The 17,785-nt window shown below is 49.0% G+C and overlaps 1 protein-coding gene across 11 annotated transcripts in view; it reads left to right on the top strand.

Moving 5' to 3' along the window:
• The window catches only part of SRSF5 (serine and arginine rich splicing factor 5), a 71,790-nt gene that overhangs the window by 38,546 nt on the left and 15,459 nt on the right, over positions 1-17,785 (top strand). Inside the window, exons 3-10 of one of the 11 annotated variants that reach the window (XM_055289006.2) lie at positions 12,786-12,991; positions 13,875-14,019; positions 14,340-14,410; positions 14,534-14,632; positions 14,922-14,991; positions 16,211-16,284; positions 16,736-16,846; positions 16,938-17,750. In XM_055289006.2, the coding sequence (XP_055144981.1) occupies positions 13,894-14,019; positions 14,340-14,410; positions 14,534-14,632; positions 14,922-14,991; positions 16,211-16,284; positions 16,736-16,846; positions 16,938-17,202 (816 nt within the window). In that variant the 5' untranslated portion in view covers positions 12,786-12,991; positions 13,875-13,893 and the 3' untranslated portion in view covers positions 17,203-17,750. Of the gene's footprint in view, positions 1-12,785; positions 13,117-13,874; positions 14,020-14,339; positions 14,411-14,533; positions 14,633-14,921; positions 14,992-15,255; positions 15,895-16,210; positions 16,285-16,735; positions 16,847-16,934; positions 17,751-17,785 lie in introns of those variants that run through there. The other 10 variants (XM_055289003.2, XM_055289005.2, XM_063644394.1 and 7 more) reach the window with 10 other exon arrangements.

Genomic DNA, 17,785 nt, shown 5'->3' with positions numbered 1-17,785 from the left:
TGTTCCTTGTTATATAAAGAGTCCTAACTGGTTTTGGCCACTGTCCCCTACACAGCTTTTCCCGCCTAAAAGATAAATCTGATCATGTTATCTCTTGTGTAAAAGCTTGTGGCATCTACTCGGTGCCCACTGGGTAGAGTCCAAACTCATTAACATGGTAGTTGATATCTACTACCACCCTCCTAATGTCCACCTTCAGCCTCTTTTTTCCTTGCTTCTATTTTGAGCAACACTCAGCTATTTATACCATATACCCTGACATTAGGAATAGAGTCTTTGGCTGGAGCTCTTGAGGCCTAATCAGGAATTAGGACAGTAGAAGCCGTGAGAGTGGACTACACCCAGCCTGATCAAGGTAGCTATATGCCCTAGACCTAGACCCAGAAGCTGTCTTAGTTTTATGTGCTAATAATGGAGATGCTGGGCCTTTCCTGGTCACTGGCACCTATGGTCTGAAGTTACCTCCCAAAATTTTTTTTTTTTTTTTTTTTTTTTGAGACGGAGTCTTGCTCTGTCCCCCAGGCTGGAGTGCAGTGGCGCATCTCGGCTCACTGCAGGCTCCGCCTCCCGGGTTCACGCCATTCTCCTGCCTCAACCTCCCGAGTAGCTGGGACTACAGGCGCCCGCCAACACGCCCGGCTAATTTTTTTGTATTTTTAGTAGAGACAGGGTTTCACCGTGTTAGCCAGGATGGTCTCGATCTCCTGACCTCGTGATCCGCCCCCCTCGGCCTCCCAAAGTGCTGGGATTACAGGCTTGAGCCACCGCACCCGGCCCCAAAATTAATGTGTTAGAAATGCAAGTCCCAATTCAACAATGTTGAGAGGTGGGGCCTTTGGGGAGGGTTTAGGTCATGAGTGCTCCACCCTCATGAATGAATTAATGATGTTATAAAGGAGGTTGTTGGAGGGAACTTACTCCTCTTGCTTTTTTGTCTTCTGCCATGTGGGGACACAGCTTTCCTCTCCTCTAGAAGGTGCAGCATTGAAGGTGCCATCTTGGAAACAGAGAGTAGCTCTCATCAGATGCTGGCACCTTGGTTCTGGACTCCCAGCCTCCAGAACTGTGAGAAATACATTTCTGTTCTTTATAAATTACTCAGTCTGTGGTATTCTGTTGTAGCGGGACAAACAGACTAAGATACTGGCTTTTAGTCAGGCTCCCAGTTTCTGTAACCCTGTATTCCTAAAGGTATTTCACTGTGAATTCAACCAATTCTCTACAGAGCTCAATAGGATGGTCTAATTGCTTCAGCAGTGGGATATCTTAGTTCAATTCTCCTTAACCCAAGTCACGGCCCATTTGGATGAGTACTCAATATCCAAGCTCTTAAAAGAGGAGACTTTGTTTTAGGTACAGTAGCCAGGAAGAAAAATATGGTAGAGCTTCTCATTCCCTTCCATACTTTTTGTGCAAGAGTAAGCCACTTTTTTCTGGACTAAATATGGCCCACTTGTGGGTGGTCTGATTTATAGAACAGATAAGGTATCAAATGTTCTTCACTGGATTAATTCTGTGTACCTTGCCCCTAATAATTATATCAAGGAAGGAATAATTTCCAGGATTGGGGCTGATTTGGCAGAGTCTCTACAACGGCACTGTTACAAATTGCTTTAGGGAGTTCATGCTTTTGAGGCTTCCCTCTTGATATCAAAAAAGGAAATAGCCCAGTAATTAGTCAGTTTCCAGTTCCTGATAGCTTGTGGGGGTGGAGGAGGTTTAGAGGGTAGGCATTAGGGGGTGGTTCTTGGGTGGATATGGCCCTTGTCTGGTTACTTCCCTTTTTCATAAATCCTTTGAGTGCTGCTATGGTTTGAATGTGTTCCCTAAAGTTTGTGTATTGGAAACTTAATCCCCAATGTAACAGTGTTGAGAGGTAGGACCTTTAAGAGGTGATTAGGTCATGAAGGCTCTGCCCTCATGAATGGATTAATGCCGTTATAATGGGAGTGGGTTTGTTATTGAGAGAGTGGGTTTCTCATGAAAGTGAGTTTAGGCTGGGCATGGTGGCTCACGCCTGTAATCTCAGCACTCTGGGAGGCCAAGGCAGGTGGATCACGAGGTCAGCAGATTGAGACCATCCTGGCTAACATGGTGAAACCCCGTCTCCACTAAAAAAAACCAAAAAAATTAGCCAGGCATGGTGGCGGGCGCCTGTAGTCCCAGCTACTCGGGAGGCTGAGGCAGGAGAATGGTGTGAACCTGGGAGGCGGAGCTTGCAGTGAGTTGAGATTGCGTCACTGCACTCCAGTCTGGGCAACAGAGCGAGACTCCGTCTCAAAAAAAAAAAAAAAAAAGAAAGTGAGTTCAGCCTTCTCCTGCTCCGTCTCTTACACACTCTCTTGCTATGGGATGCCCTCTGATCTAGGCACTCAAATTAGTAAGTTCATAGGTATTTTAAATATTGTACACTAAGTTAAACAACAACAACAAAAATCAGAATGTAACAATCTAAGGAAGTTAGATAGGTATATAAAGGTGAACCTGAGTAAAAAACTGGACATTAACAAACTCCATATATTTCTAAGAGAAATTACTTAAATATAGTTATTCTTTTGAAAAATCTTTAGAATTATAAGGTGAAGGCAAGGAAGTAACACTTTTTTTTGTGTTGGGATTTTTTTGGATAGCAATTTTTAAGCATCTGGTGATATTTAGGACATTTTCAGAAAAAACAGAAAAGTTGGTCAGAATGAATATTTTCTCCAAGCACGTAGTTGTGTAATGTTAAGTGAAAATAACAGTAAAAATTTGAATATATACTCATGATCATAAAATATTAAGACAAAGGAACATGGCAAATGCACATGGTTAAGTTTTAGGAATTAAGAAGCCCTCATAAAACCAAGTATATATATGATGATGATTCATATTTTGAAAACACAATTGTTCTTATAGAAAAACACGAAAGGGAAAGTTCAATAATGCTAAGTAGTTTTCCCTTAGGGGCTGGGAATAGGGATGACTTTAAAAAATCTCATATCTAGGCCGGGCGCGGTGGCTCACGCTTGTGATCCCAGCACTTTGGGAGGCCGAGGCGGGCGGATCACGAGGTCAGGAGATCGAGACCACGGTGAAACCCCGTCTCTACTAAAACTACAAAAAAAAAATTAGCCGGGCATGGTGGCGGGCACCTGTAGTCCCAGCTACTCGGAGAGGCTGAGGCAGGAGAATGGCGTGAACCCGGGAGGCGGAGCTTGCAGTGAGCCGAGATTGCGCCACTGCACTCCAGCCTGGGCGACAGCGGGACTCCGTCTCAAAAAAAAAAAAAAAAAAAAAAATCTCATATCTATGTTTTAAAAAACGATGAGGTGCTACTTTTTTATTGAAAAACACTAAACGGAAAAAAAAAAAAACTCCACAAAAAAGGAAATACAGCAAACTACAATCAGAGGTTGAATTGCTGAGACAGGGTTGTGTTTTATTCTTTCAATATTTTTGACCGGGCACGGTAGCTCACACCTATAATCCCAGCCCTTTGGGAGGCCGAGGTGGGCGGATCACGAAGTCAGGAGTTTGAGGCCAGCTTGGCCAATATGGTGAAACCCTGTCTCTACTAAAAAATACAAAAAATTAGCTGGACGTGGTGGCATGCGCCTGTAGTCCCAGCTACTGGGGAGGCTGAGGCAGGAGAATCCCTTGAACCCGGCAGGCGGAGGTTGCAGTCAGCCGAGATCGCGCCACTGCACTCCAGCCGGGCGACAGAGCGAGAATATGTCTAAAAAAAAAAAAAAAAAAGATGAGGTACTACTTTTGTACTGAGAAACATTATTTATTTATTTTTGAGACAGAGTCTCGCTCTTTAGCCCAGGTGGGACTGCAGTGGCGCTGTCTAGGCTCACTGCAAGCTCTGCCTTCCGGGTTCACGCCATTCTCCTTCCTCAGCCTCTCCAGTAGCTGGGACTACAGGTGCCCGCCGCCGCTCCCGGCTAATTTTTTGTATTTTTAGTAGAGACGGAGTTTCACCGTGTTAGCCAGAATGGTCTCGATCTCCTGACCTCGTGATCTGCCCGCATCGGCCTCCCAAAGTGCTGGGATTACAGGCGTGAGCCACCGCGCCCGGCCTCTGAAAAACATTAAACAGAAAAAGAAAAACCCACAAGAAGGAAATACAACAAACTACAGTCAGAAGTTGAGTTGGTGAGACAGGATTGTTTTTTCTTCTTTCAATATTTTCCTGTTGAACATTTTTCCTATAATAAGCATATATGTATACTTCTTTTTATAACAGGAATCAAACTTTATTTTAAAAATAAAGATCAAATCTCGTTTCTTTGTTTTCAGTTTTTCTTTGTTTACAGTTTTATCTGGCAAAGGGGGTTGGGTGGAGCATTCATAGAGCAGTTGAAAATCTAGGAATCAGTTCAAGGGTCAGAAAATGATTTTTAAAAATAATTTAAAATTTTTCTGTTGATACATATTATTTATACATACTTAGGGGGCATAAGAAATATTTAATTACATGCATAGGATGTGTAATGATCAAGTCAGAGTATTTAGGATATTCACTACTTTGTGTATTTATCACTTCTATGTGTTGGGAACATTTTAAGTCCTCTCTTCTAGCTGTTCTAAAATATAAAATACATTGTTGTTAACTATATAGTCCCCTATTCTGTGATTGAACATTAGATCGTATTCCTTCTATCTAACTGTATGTTTGTACTTACTAATCAGTCTCTCTTATCTCCCCCACCCCATCAGCAAATGTTTTCTGTAAAGGACCAGATAGTAAATATTTTAGGCTTTCAGGCCATATGGCCTCTACTGTAGCTACTCAGCCCTGCCTTTGTAGCACAACAGATATAGGCAATAAGTAAATGAACAGGAGTGGCTGTGTTCCAAAAATTTATTTATTTATGGATACTGACCTTTCAATTTCATATAATTTTCATGTGCTATCAGATATTCTTCTTCTTTTGTTCCCCCACAACCACTTAAAAATGTAAAATTATTCATTTGCTATATAAAAAGATGAGAGACTGGATTAGGCCCATAGGCCGTAATTTGCTCACTTCCGAATTAGATGAAATGAGGATGGCAACGAATGAAACATACCACAGCTACGCTGAAAGTCTCCAAGAGAGATGCCAGTAAATTTTGTGTTTATTTCAATCTGTGATTTCTTTTTTTTATTTTTTATTTATTTATTTATTTTTTTTTTATTAATTTTTTTTGCACACATAAACAACAAACATTTTCTAAAAATACATACAAACAAAAAGATGCGCATCAAACATATTAGGAAGGTTGCACATGGGAAGTCGGGGAATAAAAATGGGGGGTGGGAGTTAAAATAAATGAGAGAGGGACTTTATATGGATCAGTGATAATAACTCAATCCTCTATTTGACAAAGAAGAGGGAGAAGGAAGAGGAAGAAAAAGAAAGTGGGATAAAGGATCAGAAAGGGAGGAAAATAGAAAAAATTAGAGTATGACTCCAGGGTAGACCGGTTTTGTTGTCACTGAGTTGGTTGGTTGGTCTGCTGTATTTTTCATGCTTCGCCAAGTTGGCCAGACTGGTCTCGAACTCCTAGCCCGAAGTGATCAACCCGCCTCGCCCCCCAGAGTGCCGGGACCACAGGCGTGAGCCACCACGTCCAGCCCCCACATTGCCCCTGGCCTCCGTGGTAGACCTCCCAGACGGGGCGGCCAGGCAGAGACGCTCCTCACTTCTTCCCAGACGATAGGTGGCCGGGCAGAGGCACTCCTCACTTCCCAGACGATGGGTGGCCGGGCAGAGGCACTCCTCACTTCCCAGACGATGGGTGGCCGGGCAGAGGCGCTCCTCACTTCCCAGACGATGGGTGGCCGGGCAGAGGCGCTCCTCACTTCTTCCTGGATGGGGTGGCCGGGCAGAGGCGCTCCTCACTTCCCAGACGATGGGTGGCCGGGCAGAGGCGCTCCTCACTTCCCAGACGGTGGGTGGTCGGGCAGAGGCGCTCCTCACTTCCCAGACGGGGCGGCCGGGCAGAGGCGCTCCTCACTTCCCAGATGGGGCAGCCGGGCAGAGGCGCTCCTCACTTCTTCCCGGACGGGGCGCCCAGGCAGAGGTGCTCCTCACTTCTTCCCGGACGGGCCGGCCGGGCAGAGGCGCTCCTCACTTCCCAGACAGGGCAGCCGGGCAGAGGCGCTCCTCACTTCTTCCCGGATGGGGCAGCCGGGCAGAGGCGCTCCTCACTTCCCAGACGGGGCGGCCGGGCAGAGGCGCTCCTCACTTCTTCCCAGACGGGGCGGCCGGGCAGAGGCGCTCCTCACTTCTTCCCGGATGGGGCGGCCGGGCAGAGGCGCTCCTCACTTCTTCCCGGACGGGGTGGCCGGGCAGAGGCGCTCCTCACTTCTTCCCAGATGAGGCGGCCAGGCAGAGGCGCTCCTCACTTCCCAGATGGGGCGGCCGGGCAGAGGCGCTCCTCACCTCCCAGACGATGGGTGGCCGGGCAGAGACGCTCCTCACTTCTTCCCAGACGATAGGTGGCCGGGCAGAGGCACTCCTCACTTCCCAGACGATGGGTGGCCGGGCAGAGGCACTCCTCACTTCCCAGACGATGGGTGGTCGGGCAGAGGCGCTCCTCACTTCCCAGACGGGGCGGCTGGGCAGAGGCGCTCCTCACTTCCCAGACGGGGCGGCCGGGCAGAGGCGCTCCTCACCTCCCAGACGATGGGTGGCCGGGCAGAGGTGCTCCTCACCTCCCAGACGATGGGTGGCCGGGCAGAGGCGCTCCTCACCTCCCAGACGATGGGTGGCCGGGCAGAGGCGCTCCTCACTTCCCAGACGATGGGTGGCCGGGCAGAGGCGCTCCTCACCTCCCAGACGGGGCGGCCGGGCAGAGGCGCTCCTCACTTCTTCCCGGACGGGGCGGCCCGGCATAGGCGCTCCTCACTTCTTCCCGGACGGGGCGGCCGGGCAGGGGCGCTCCTCACTTCTTCCCGGATGGGGCGGCCGGGCAGGGGCGCTCCTCACTTCTTCCCGGACGGGGTGGCCAGGCAGAGGCGCTCCTCACTTCTTCCCAGATGAGGCGGCCGGGCAGAGGCGCTCCTCACTTCCCAGATGGGGCGGCCGGGCAGAGGCGCTCCTCACCTCCCAGACGATGGGTGGCCAGGCAGAGGCGCTCCTCACTTCCCAGACGGTGGGTGGTCAGGCAGAGGCGCTCCTCACTTCCCAGACGGGGCGGCCGGGCAGAGGCGCTCCTCACTTCCCAGACGGGGCGGCCAGGCAGAGGCGCTCCTCACTTCTTCCCGGACGGGGCAGCCGGGCAGAGGTGCTCCTCACTTCTTCCCAGACGGGGCGGCCGGGCAGAGGCGCTCCTCACTTCCCAGATGGGGCGGCCGGGCAGAGGCGCTCCTCACTTCCCAGACGATAGGTGGCCGGGCAGAGGCGATCCTCACTTCCCAGACGACGAGTGGCCGGGCAGAGGCGCTCCTCACTTCCCAGACGATGGGTGGCCGGGCAGAGGCGCTCCTCACTTCCCAGACGATGGGTGGCCGGGCAGAGGCGCTCCTCACTTCCCAGACAGGGTGGCCGGGCAGAGGCGCTCCTCACTTCCCAGACGATGGGTGGCCGGGCAGAGGTGCTCCTCACTTCCCAGACGGCGCGGCCGGGCAGAGGCGCTCCTCACTTCCCAGACGGTGGGTGGTCGGGCAGAGGCGCTCCTCACTTCCCAGATGGGGTGGCCGGGCAGAGGCGGTCCCCACTTCTTCCTGGACGGGGCGGCCGGGCAGAGGCGCTCCTCACTTCCCAGATGGGGCGGCCGGGCAGAGGCGCTCCTCACCTCCCAGACGATGGGTGGCCGGGCAGAGGCGCTCCTCACCTCCCAGACGATGGGTGGCCGGGCAGAGGCGCTCCTCACCTCCCAGACGATGGGTGGCCGGGCAGAGGCGCTCCTCACCTCCCAGACGGGGCGGCCGGGCAGAGGCGCTCCTCACTTCCTCCCGGACGGGGCGGCCGGGCAGAGGCGCTCCTCACTTCCTCCCGGACGGGGCGGCCGGGCAGAGGCGCTCCTCACTTCTTCCCGGACGGGGCGGCCCGGCATCGGCGCTCCTCACTTCTTCCCGGACGGGGCGGCCGGGCAGGGGCGCTCCTCACTTCTTCCCGGACGGGGCGGCCGGGCAGGGGCGCTCCTCACTTCTTCCCGGACGGGGCGGCCGGGCAGGGGCGCTCCTCACTTCCTCCCGGACGGGGCGGCCGGGCAGGGGCGCTCCTCACTTCCCAGACGATGGGTGGCCGGGCAGAGGCGCTCCTCACTTCCCAGACGATGGGTGGCCGGGCAGAGGCGCTCCTCACTTCCCAGACGGGGCGGCCGGGCAGAGGCGCTCCTCAGTTCCCAGACGATGGGTAGCCGGGCAGAGGCGCTCCTCACTTCCCAGACGATGGGTGGCCGGGCAGAGGCGCTCCTCACTTTCCAGACGGGGTGGCCAGGCAGAGGCGCTCCTCACCTCCCAGACGCTGGGTGGCCGGGCAGAGGCGCTCCTCGCCTCCCAGACGGTGGGTGGCCGGGCAGAGGCACTCCTCACCTCCCAGACGGTGGGTGGCCGGGCAGAGGCGCTCCTCACCTTCCAGACGGTGGGTGGTCGGGCAGAGGCGCTCCTCACTTCCCAGACGGTGGGTGGCCGCGCAGAGGCGCTCCTCACTTCCCAGACGGGGCGGCCGGGCAGAGGTGCTCCTCATTTCCCAGACGATGGGTGGCCGGGCAGAGGCACTCCTCACTTCCCAGACAATGGGTGGCCGGGCAGAGGCGCTCCCCACCTCCCAGACGGGGCGGCGGCCGGGCAGGGGCCGCAATCCCAGCACCCTGGTAGGCCAAAGCAGGCGGCTGGGAGGCGGAGGCTGCCGCGAGGCCAGACCACACCACCGCACTCCAGCCCGGGTAACACCGAGCACTGGGTGAGCGAGACTCCGTCTGCAGTCCCAGTACCTCGGGAGGCTGAGGCGGGCAGAGCACTCGGTGTCAGGAGCTGTCGACCAGCGTGGCCAAGGTGGGGAACGTGTGCCTGCAGCCAAAGGAGAAAAGGCAGGCAGGGGTGGGCGCAGGCAGCAGGGAGCCAAGTAGATTCCAGCCTGGGCCACAGAGGGAAAGAAAGAAAGGAAGGAAGGAAGGAAGGAAGGAAGGAAGGAAGGAAGGAAGGAAGGCAGGCAGGCAGGCAGGCAGGCAGGCAGGCAGGCAGGCAGGCAGGCAGGCAGGCTCAATCTGTGATTTCTTTGCATCTTTTTTCCTTTAAAGATTTGCTTCTTGGCTGGGTGTGGTGGCTCACGCCTGTAATCCTAGCACTTTGGGTGGCTGAGGCGGGTGGATCACGAGGTCAGGAGATCAAGAGCAGCCTGGGCAACACGGTGAAACCCCGTCTCCACTAAAATACAAAAAATTAGCCAGACATGGTGGCGTGTGCCTGTGGTCCCAGCTACTCGGGAGGCTGAGGCGGGAGAATTGCTTGACCCTGGGAGGCGGAGGTTGCAGTGAGCCGAGATCACACCACTGCACTCCAACCTGGGTGACAGAGAGAGACTCCGTTTCCAAAAAAAAAAAAAAAAAAAAGATTCGCTTCTAATTTGGATGTCTCAGGAAAAAGATGCCAAGCCATTTTGTTGAAACATTAATATAGGAATAGGACGACCTGAAAAAAATGCTCATGCAAATCCAGGTCTATAAATATTGAGTCTTTTTGGTGCTGTGTGTTTCTGGAAAACATGAATAACATACATGAATCAGTGATGACTGTATAACAGGGGTATAAACAGAATATTGTAGGATCACATAGGAGGAAGAGTAATTCTGATCATGGAAGATGACTTTGTATTTATTAGAGAAATTGGTAAGAAACAGTCCAATAGTGATATGGTTGGGCTCTGTGTCCCCACCCAGATCTCATGTTGAGTTGTAATACCCAGTGTTCGGGGAGGAACCTGGTGGGAGGTGATTGGCTCATGGGGCAGATTTCCCCCATTCTGTTCTTGTGATAGTGAGTTCTCACAAGACCTGATGGTTTTTAAAAGTGTGAGGCACTCCACCCCTTGCTTTCTCTCTCTCTCCTGCCGTCATGTGAAGAGAGTGCTTGCTTCCCATTTGCCTTCTGCCATGATTGTAAGTTTCCTCAGGCCTCCCAGTGATGCTTCCTGTACAGCCTATGGAACTGTGAGTCAATTAAACCTCCTTTCTTCATAAATAACCCAGTTTCAGATAGTTTTTTATAGTAGTGTGGGAACGGACTAATACAAATAGGGAGACTTGAGATTAGATGGTTGTCATGGCAAAAGCCAACACTGCAGAAGACAAGTGTTTTAAAATGTTGTCTCTAGGCACTACTAAGGAAAAATTACTTTTGTGGAACTCATAAAATTTTAAATAATAAATAAGAGAAAAGGGTTCATTAAAAAATCGGTCCTTAAGAAAATCAACACCATAAGCTGAAGGTAGCAAATTTTTCCATGGTGTACAGCACCATCCTTTTTTTTTTTTTTTTTTGAGGTGGAGTTTCGAGCCCAGGCTGGAGTGCAATGGTGTGATCTCAGCTCACCACAACCTCCGCCTCCCAGGTTCAAGCGATTCTCATGCCTCAGCCTCCCAAGTAGCTGGGATTACAGGCATGCGCCACCATGCCCGGCTAATTTTGTATTTTTAGTAGAGACTGGCTTTCTCTATGTTGGTCAGGCTGGTCTTGAACTCCTGACCTCAGGTGATCTTCCCGCCTCGGCCTCCCAAAGTGCTGGGATTACAGGCATGAGCCACCACGCCTGGTCAGCACCATCTTTTGCCTTTCACCCCCAGAAAATCTTTTCCAGATTACTTTTTCTTATTGCAGCCAAAATAAAGTGTAGTTGTTTGTTCCTTCTCCAGTCGCACTGCTTCACTTTACTAGCCTTAAAAACAAAACAAAAGGCCGGGTGCGGTGGCTCAAGCCTGTAATCCCAGCACTTTGGGAGGCTGAGGCAGGCGGATCACGAGGTCAGGAGATCGAGACCATCCTGGCTAACACGGTGAAACCCCGTCTCTACTAAAAATACAAAAAATTAGCTGGGCGTGGTGGCAGGCTCCTGTAGTCCCAGCTACTTGGGAGGCTGAGGCAGGAGAATGGCGTGAACACGGGAGGCGGAGCTTGCAGTGAGCCGAGATCGCGCCACTGCACTCCAGCCTGGGGGAGAGTGCAAGACTCCGTCACAAAACAAAACAAAACAAAACAAAAAAAGTGGTAGTGAGTGAAATAAAAAGAGTTGCTTTCACAGTAAACATAAAATGTAGAAAGTAATCGGAAGACTTGTTTATTATGCAGAAACCAAACAAATGTAATTAAATACAAACTGGTTTGGGACAATTTGTGCATTATAAAATGCCAATGTTCATCAGGCCAACAACTAGGTAACATTTTTTTCTTTTCATTGAACAAATACATTAAATACATATTGTGTTATAAACCCATCCTTAACTCCCACATCCTAGGTAACTAACTTCACTGAGGCTCTTTTTATTTGTACATACAACTATGAATGGACAAGCTTATCCCTTACAAACTATCCAAGTTTCAGTTCTGAGTGCCTAAGGGCCCCTGAGGTCGAGTTAAGGGTCAGTTGCTCTCCTTCTTCCTGAACTACTTTTTCTCTGTTTAACTCTAGTTGCAAGCATGCAACTCTACATTCCAGGCACTTCTCAAAAATGGGGTGCACTGGACTCTACATGTAAAGCATTAAAGCAAAGTTAACCAATTTCTTTATGCCTAAATTTCTAGGTCTACCAACCTTATCGGGACAACGCGGGAGTTAATATGGAGGGCTGTGTTTCACACCCACTTTGAAAGCACGGCATTCTCTGTTTCTAAAGAATTGTAAACTTTCATGTGTTACATTACAGAAATCTGAACAGAGAGGATTAACCAAATACCATTTGGACTTAAAAGCAGCTTGAGGCCGGGCGCGGTGGCGCATGCCTGTAATCCCAGCACTTTGGGAGGCCGAGACGGGCGGATCACGAGGTCAGGAGATCGAGACCATCCTGACTAACACGGTGAAACCCCATCTGTACTAAAAATACAAAAAAATTAGCCGGCGTAGTGGCGGGCGCCTGTAGTCCCAGCTACTCGGGAGGCTGAGGCAGGAGAACGGCGTGAACCCAGGAGGCGGAGTCCCCAGGTCGCGCCACTGCACTCCAGCCTGGGCGACAGAGCAAGACTGTCTCAAAAAAAAAAAAAAAAAAAAAAAAAAGCAGCTTGAAACCTCTTCCAGCCCCTCTCCCAGAGTGATGGACATGCAGAAATCTGTATTCCAGCCTCAATTCACGACAGCCTTCTAGCTGCAGTCCCATTTTCAACATTTCATCAGTCAAAATCCTTTCATTTAAAAAATACTTCAGTGCCTTAGTCTTCGCACTACAACAAAACCACACAGCTGTGGCATGGTTGAAAAAATAACTCGAACATCTAGGAGCTCCCCGCTTTGAGGGCAAATTTAAATTGCAAGCAGCAACAGATAAGGAAAGGCCAGGTATTTCTGCAAAGCTAAGTTTCTCCTAATTAGTAATCTTCTGGGTGTCTAAGAAAAACTTTAGATACAAGAAGGGTTGACACTTTTCTCAGGAGACTCTTCTGGGAGAGATGATGATGAACCAAAAGCCAAGGACTTAGCAGGGGCGAACGACGTCAACAGATGTCCCTCCAGACTCTGGCACCAGCCGGCCGCGCCCAAGCGAGTTCCCGCCCCCGACCCCACCCACCGCGAGCGGAGGGGTCGGTCACTCGCAGTGTCAAAGAGGCCCACGTCCTCTTAAATTTCCGGCCCTCCCAAAACTTCCGTCTTCCCTAGGTCCAACGGGGTGGACCCAAGGCCCAGGGGCGTTCCCGGAAGTGACGCAGGACGCGCCCTCCATTTTGTGGAGCGCTAGAGCTGCTAAGTGCGTCAGTTGTGGAGAGGCGTAAACGAGTTAAGTCCTGGTCTGCGTGGAGGTCGACGACTCCGTCGCAGACTACGGACCTGTCTGGGTCTCAGCTGCCAAAGACCCCGTCCGGTAGGTGAGTGGCTCACTTTGAGGGCAAGCCTTCTCGGATCGAGGCTTCTTCATGGCCGCTCAGATCGTGAGCGGCCGGGGCTGCTCTCTTTGCGGAGGACGGCGTCTAATGAGCGCAGTTGATTCGAGGTGGGCGCTGGGGCACGTCTCCCTTTTGGCATACTGTTTGAGGGGTACTGAGGTGGAAGGGCGGTCACTGTTAGGGTCGTTTTTACACAGCGGTTGTGGGCCCCTCCCTGCCAGTCTTAATGTCTTCATCTCCTGGACACGTAGAGTAGTGGGCCGCGATCTCCCTGACTTTGCTGGCGATGCGGCTGGGCCTTTTGTAGGGCGGCCGCAGTGACCCCCCCAGAACGGTGTTGCTGGGAGGTGGAGGGAAAAGGGAATTTGTTAGGCACAGCTCTGCTGCCGCTGATTCCACCACCGCCATTTTGTGGCTGCAGAGCGCCCGCCCGCTGCTGTTGGCGCAGGCGCGGTCGAGGCGTCGCGAGATTCCGGCTTCCACCCGCTGTGACGCGCCCGCGAGGCCGCCATTGGGCTGGCTTTGCGGAGGGCGGGGGCGGCTCCGCCCGCACTTCTCGGCCTTTCCTAACTGCGGCAGATGGGAGGGGGCCGGAGAGCCCGAAGAGTGTGCGGCTGCGCAGTTGGAGAGGTGGCAGTGGGCGTTGCGGTTGCTGCGGTCTGGGCCCAGTAGCGGACCGTGTTGGGAGGGAGCTGGGTTTTAATTTTGTCTGCAACTAACCTTGCCTCATTGGAGGCACTCTTGGCAATCTGGTTCATAACATCACTGGGTAAACATTTTATGCCGTTGATGTTTTTGATTCTTTAATCAGGCGTTTCTCTGTGACAGTCATTGCTATTATCTCGATTGAATTACTTTCTAATAGGAAGTACTAGCCGGACATCATGAGTGGCTGTCGAGTATTCATCGGGAGACTAAATCCAGCGGCCAGGGAGAAGGACGTGGAAAGATTCTTCAAGGGATATGGACGGATAAGAGATATTGATCTGAAAAGAGGCTTTGGTTTTGTGGTAAGTGTTTAGAACTAGGTGAATTATCTGCTAAGTAGGTAGAGTTTTGATAAGCAGTTGTTTTCGATCTTGAGTCCGGGTAGAATATTTGCCTTCAGAAAATGTTACCCAGCCTTGTGTCTGAATTTTATTGAGGCTGAAAACAACTTTAACTTGCCGGCTCACTGGAACCCACTCCTCGCGGCTCCTTGATGAGGTTTTACTGTATGGCAGTGTCGTTAAGATACTCTTCCCCTTTTGTCGCCTGATTTCAGTGCTCTTAATGTGTTGTAGAATCCTCTTCTAAAGCCAATGTTAAGAGTCTTATTCTTACATTTTAGGAATTTGAGGATCCGAGGGATGCAGATGATGCTGTGTATGAGCTTGATGGAAAAGAACTCTGTAGTGAAAGGTGAGACTCCTGTGTAACTAGATAACTCTGGGACATAGAGCAGACTGGGTCTGCTGGCATATTTTTCTAAGTAGATTTACGTAGCTTAAGTGTGTAACGGAGATTTTTCTTCCCTTTTTGTAGGGTTACTATTGAACATGCTAGGGCTCGGTCACGAGGTGGAAGAGGTAGAGGACGATACTCTGACCGTTTTAGTAGTCGCAGACCTCGAAATGATAGACGGTAGGTGAAGGGTGGATGGCTGCATTGAAGAATTATTGTAGGGGTAGCATTTAAGGTTCAGGAGTCATTAGCAGTGATGATTCCGTGTCCTGCCGTATAATCTGTTCTTCTATTCCCACGTTAGCCATTGTTCTTGATGAATCTATAGATTGGTGTCCATAGAACACAAATCTATTGACGGAAGTCATTAGAATGGCTTGTCATATATGATGGCTTGAACTTGCCCACAGTTGAACACAAGTGCTGTCATTGCATTTCTTCCATTGTGAATACGAATTTTCTTCCTCAGAAATGCTCCACCTGTAAGAACAGAAAATCGTCTTATAGTTGAGAATTTATCCTCAAGAGTCAGCTGGCAGGTTTGTTGAAATACAGTTTTGAGTTATTTTAATGTGGCTTTTTAAAAAAGTTAATGGGTAGTTAATGTTTTACTGTTTTATTAAAAGTAGTTTTATCTTAAATTAATGGATTTAATGGAATTGTAATTTTAAACATTTAATTAAATGTAATTTGGGGGATATTTTGAACTTTAATATTAGTCATCAAATGTAAATGTTTTGAGGATATTTTTCTTGTTTTTTAAAATCAATTTTTAACCAAATATTAAACCCTTTATTTGCCAGCCTGTCTGTGTCGTTGGCCTTATGACGAGGAGTGCCTGTGGGTTATCCTAATCGTTGTCTTGGTCACTCTTGGTTGGGCCTGGTTGACTTTGCCAGTCAGCTCCTACAGTGATCAGTTGGCCACCTCTAGATCTGTGTTTGCCGGTCTAGACGTTATCGGTGCACTTCCTTGAAGTGCCAGGTTGCAGCGATCCCAGAGCGTTGATAACGTGATCTGATCCCTAAGTTGAGACCTGTCTTCCTGTAACGCTTCCGAATAAGAGGTCCGGTCGAAAAGAGTTGAAAGATACGAAATTAGGTGGTCGTTGGAATCCTGATCGCAGTAAAGTGGTCCTTGGTAACTGCTCGAGTAGAACATGTCTGCATCCGCCAATAGTCTGCTAATAGGGAGGGCTGTGCGATTAAAGGCTTCCATCGATTGGGTAGTGTCCTTCAAGTGGGTGGCGAAGAGCCAGTCGGGCATATGTCATGAAGGTTTCTCCGACCGATTAATGGTTTGCTGCTTGACTAGCCTAGGGAAATAATAATAAAGGTAAAGTAAACTTTTTTAATGACATATGGGGCACAAAATAACTGGTGTCTTGTAAATGTTCTGTTTTTTTAAATAAAACTTCTCTACTTTAGTCTTTACTTTAAAAATATGTACTGTTTCCTTTTTTGTTGTTTTTTTGTTTGTTTTTTTTCTTTTGTACTGAGCTCAGCATAGACTAATACTACCTTAATGTTAAAATCTGAATTTCTTTTAGCATTTTGCTTAAAAGCAATATGCTATTTGCTTATTCCGTGCCCTGGCATAGATAATTTTTGAATTCTGATAGAATACAAGTGTGGTAAATGCCATGTTTGTACTTTATCTAACATCTTCTCTTTCAGTAGTCTTGTTTTTTTTATATCATGTGATTGTTTGTGTGTCCCCTTTCCTCTTCTTTGCTTAACACAATTATCTTGTGTTAAGGATCTCAAAGATTTCATGAGACAAGCTGGGGAAGTAACGTTTGCGGATGCACACCGACCTAAATTAAATGAAGGGTATGTACTGGAAACTGAAAGTCTTTAAAAATATCCTGAAAATTTTACTGTGAACTTAGTTTTGAGGACTTAAAATTTGAATATGTTAGAATGCAGAGATTCTCCAGGGACAATTTTGCTGCTTCCTGCCTCCCCCCACACCTTTGGCAGTGTTTGGAGACATGTTTGGTTGTCACAACTGGTTGAGAGAGGATGCTGTTGGCATGTAGTCAGTAGGGACTAGGCATCCTGCTAAGCATCCCATGGTGCATAGGGAACCCCCCCAACAATTAATTGACTCAAGGTATAACAGTGCCAAAACCTTGCTCTTTTAATGATGTGTTATCCAGAAATAAGACTCAATAGTAGCAATAGCAAAAGTGAACATAGAAACGACTTACCTAGACTGCTGTGTGCAATGTGTGAGACTACAGGATGTGTATACTTTAAAAGTGGCTTTTTTCCATTTTAGGGTGGTTGAGTTTGCCTCTTATGGTGACTTAAAGAATGCTATTGAAAAACTTTCTGGAAAAGAAATAAATGGGAGAAAAATAAAATTAATTGAAGGAAGCAAAAGGCACAGGTATCTCTAATTTTTTAAAGTCAAAAGTTGTATTTAATGGGTTTGTTGTAGAGTCTTATCTAGGCTGATTTCTTTTCATTTTTCGTAGTAGGTCAAGAAGCAGGTCTCGATCCCGGACCAGAAGTTCCTCTAGGTCTCGTAGCCGATCCCGTTCCCGTAGTCGCAAATCTTACAGCCGGTCAAGAAGCAGGAGCCGGAGCCGGAGCCGGAGCAAGTCCCGTTCTGTTAGTAGGTCTCCCGTGCCTGAGAAGAGCCAGAAACGTGGTTCTTCAAGTAGATCTAAGTCTCCAGCATCTGTGGATCGCCAGAGGTCCCGGTCCCGATCAAGGTCCAGATCAGTTGACAGTGGCAATTAAACTGTAAATAACTTGCCCTGGGGGCCTTTTTTTAAAAAACAAAAACCACAAAAATTCCCAAACCATACTTGCTAAAAATTCTGGTAAGTATGTGCTTTTCTGTGGGGGTGGGGTTTGGAAGGGGGGATTGGGTTGGGCTGGATATCTTTGTAGATGTGGACCACCAAAGGGTTGTTGAAAACTAATTGTATTAAATGTCTTTTGATAAGCCTTCTGCTCACATTTTTGTGAATGTCTGAAGTATATAGTTTGTGTATATTGACAGAGCTCTTTTATAACTAAAGCAAATTTAATTTTTTTGTACTAGAAAAAAAATTTGAACATTTTAGTTCCTGGTTATAAAAATACGTTAATTCAGAATTAGTTTAATGCCTCAATTAAACTAATTAATAGCTTTGGACACTTAAAAGAGCTCTAAATTTGCTTGTACATAAAGGCTTAATTTGTTTTCCTTGTTAGGGTCAAGGGTGTCCTCCACTCTTTAACAGCTGCAGGACAGACACATTAAAGCAGCTGTTTGTTATTGATAATAAAATATTATAAAACTACTTTTTGTCTGTTTGTCTGAAGACGTCCTATGCTG

This window comes from Symphalangus syndactylus, chromosome 8 (assembly GCF_028878055.3).
Source record: "Symphalangus syndactylus isolate Jambi chromosome 8, NHGRI_mSymSyn1-v2.1_pri, whole genome shotgun sequence".
Classification (NCBI taxonomy): Eukaryota; Metazoa; Chordata; class Mammalia; order Primates; family Hylobatidae; genus Symphalangus; species Symphalangus syndactylus.
The sequence above is the reverse complement of the archived record's forward strand: the minus strand, read 5'-3'. Positions and strand labels throughout refer to the sequence as shown.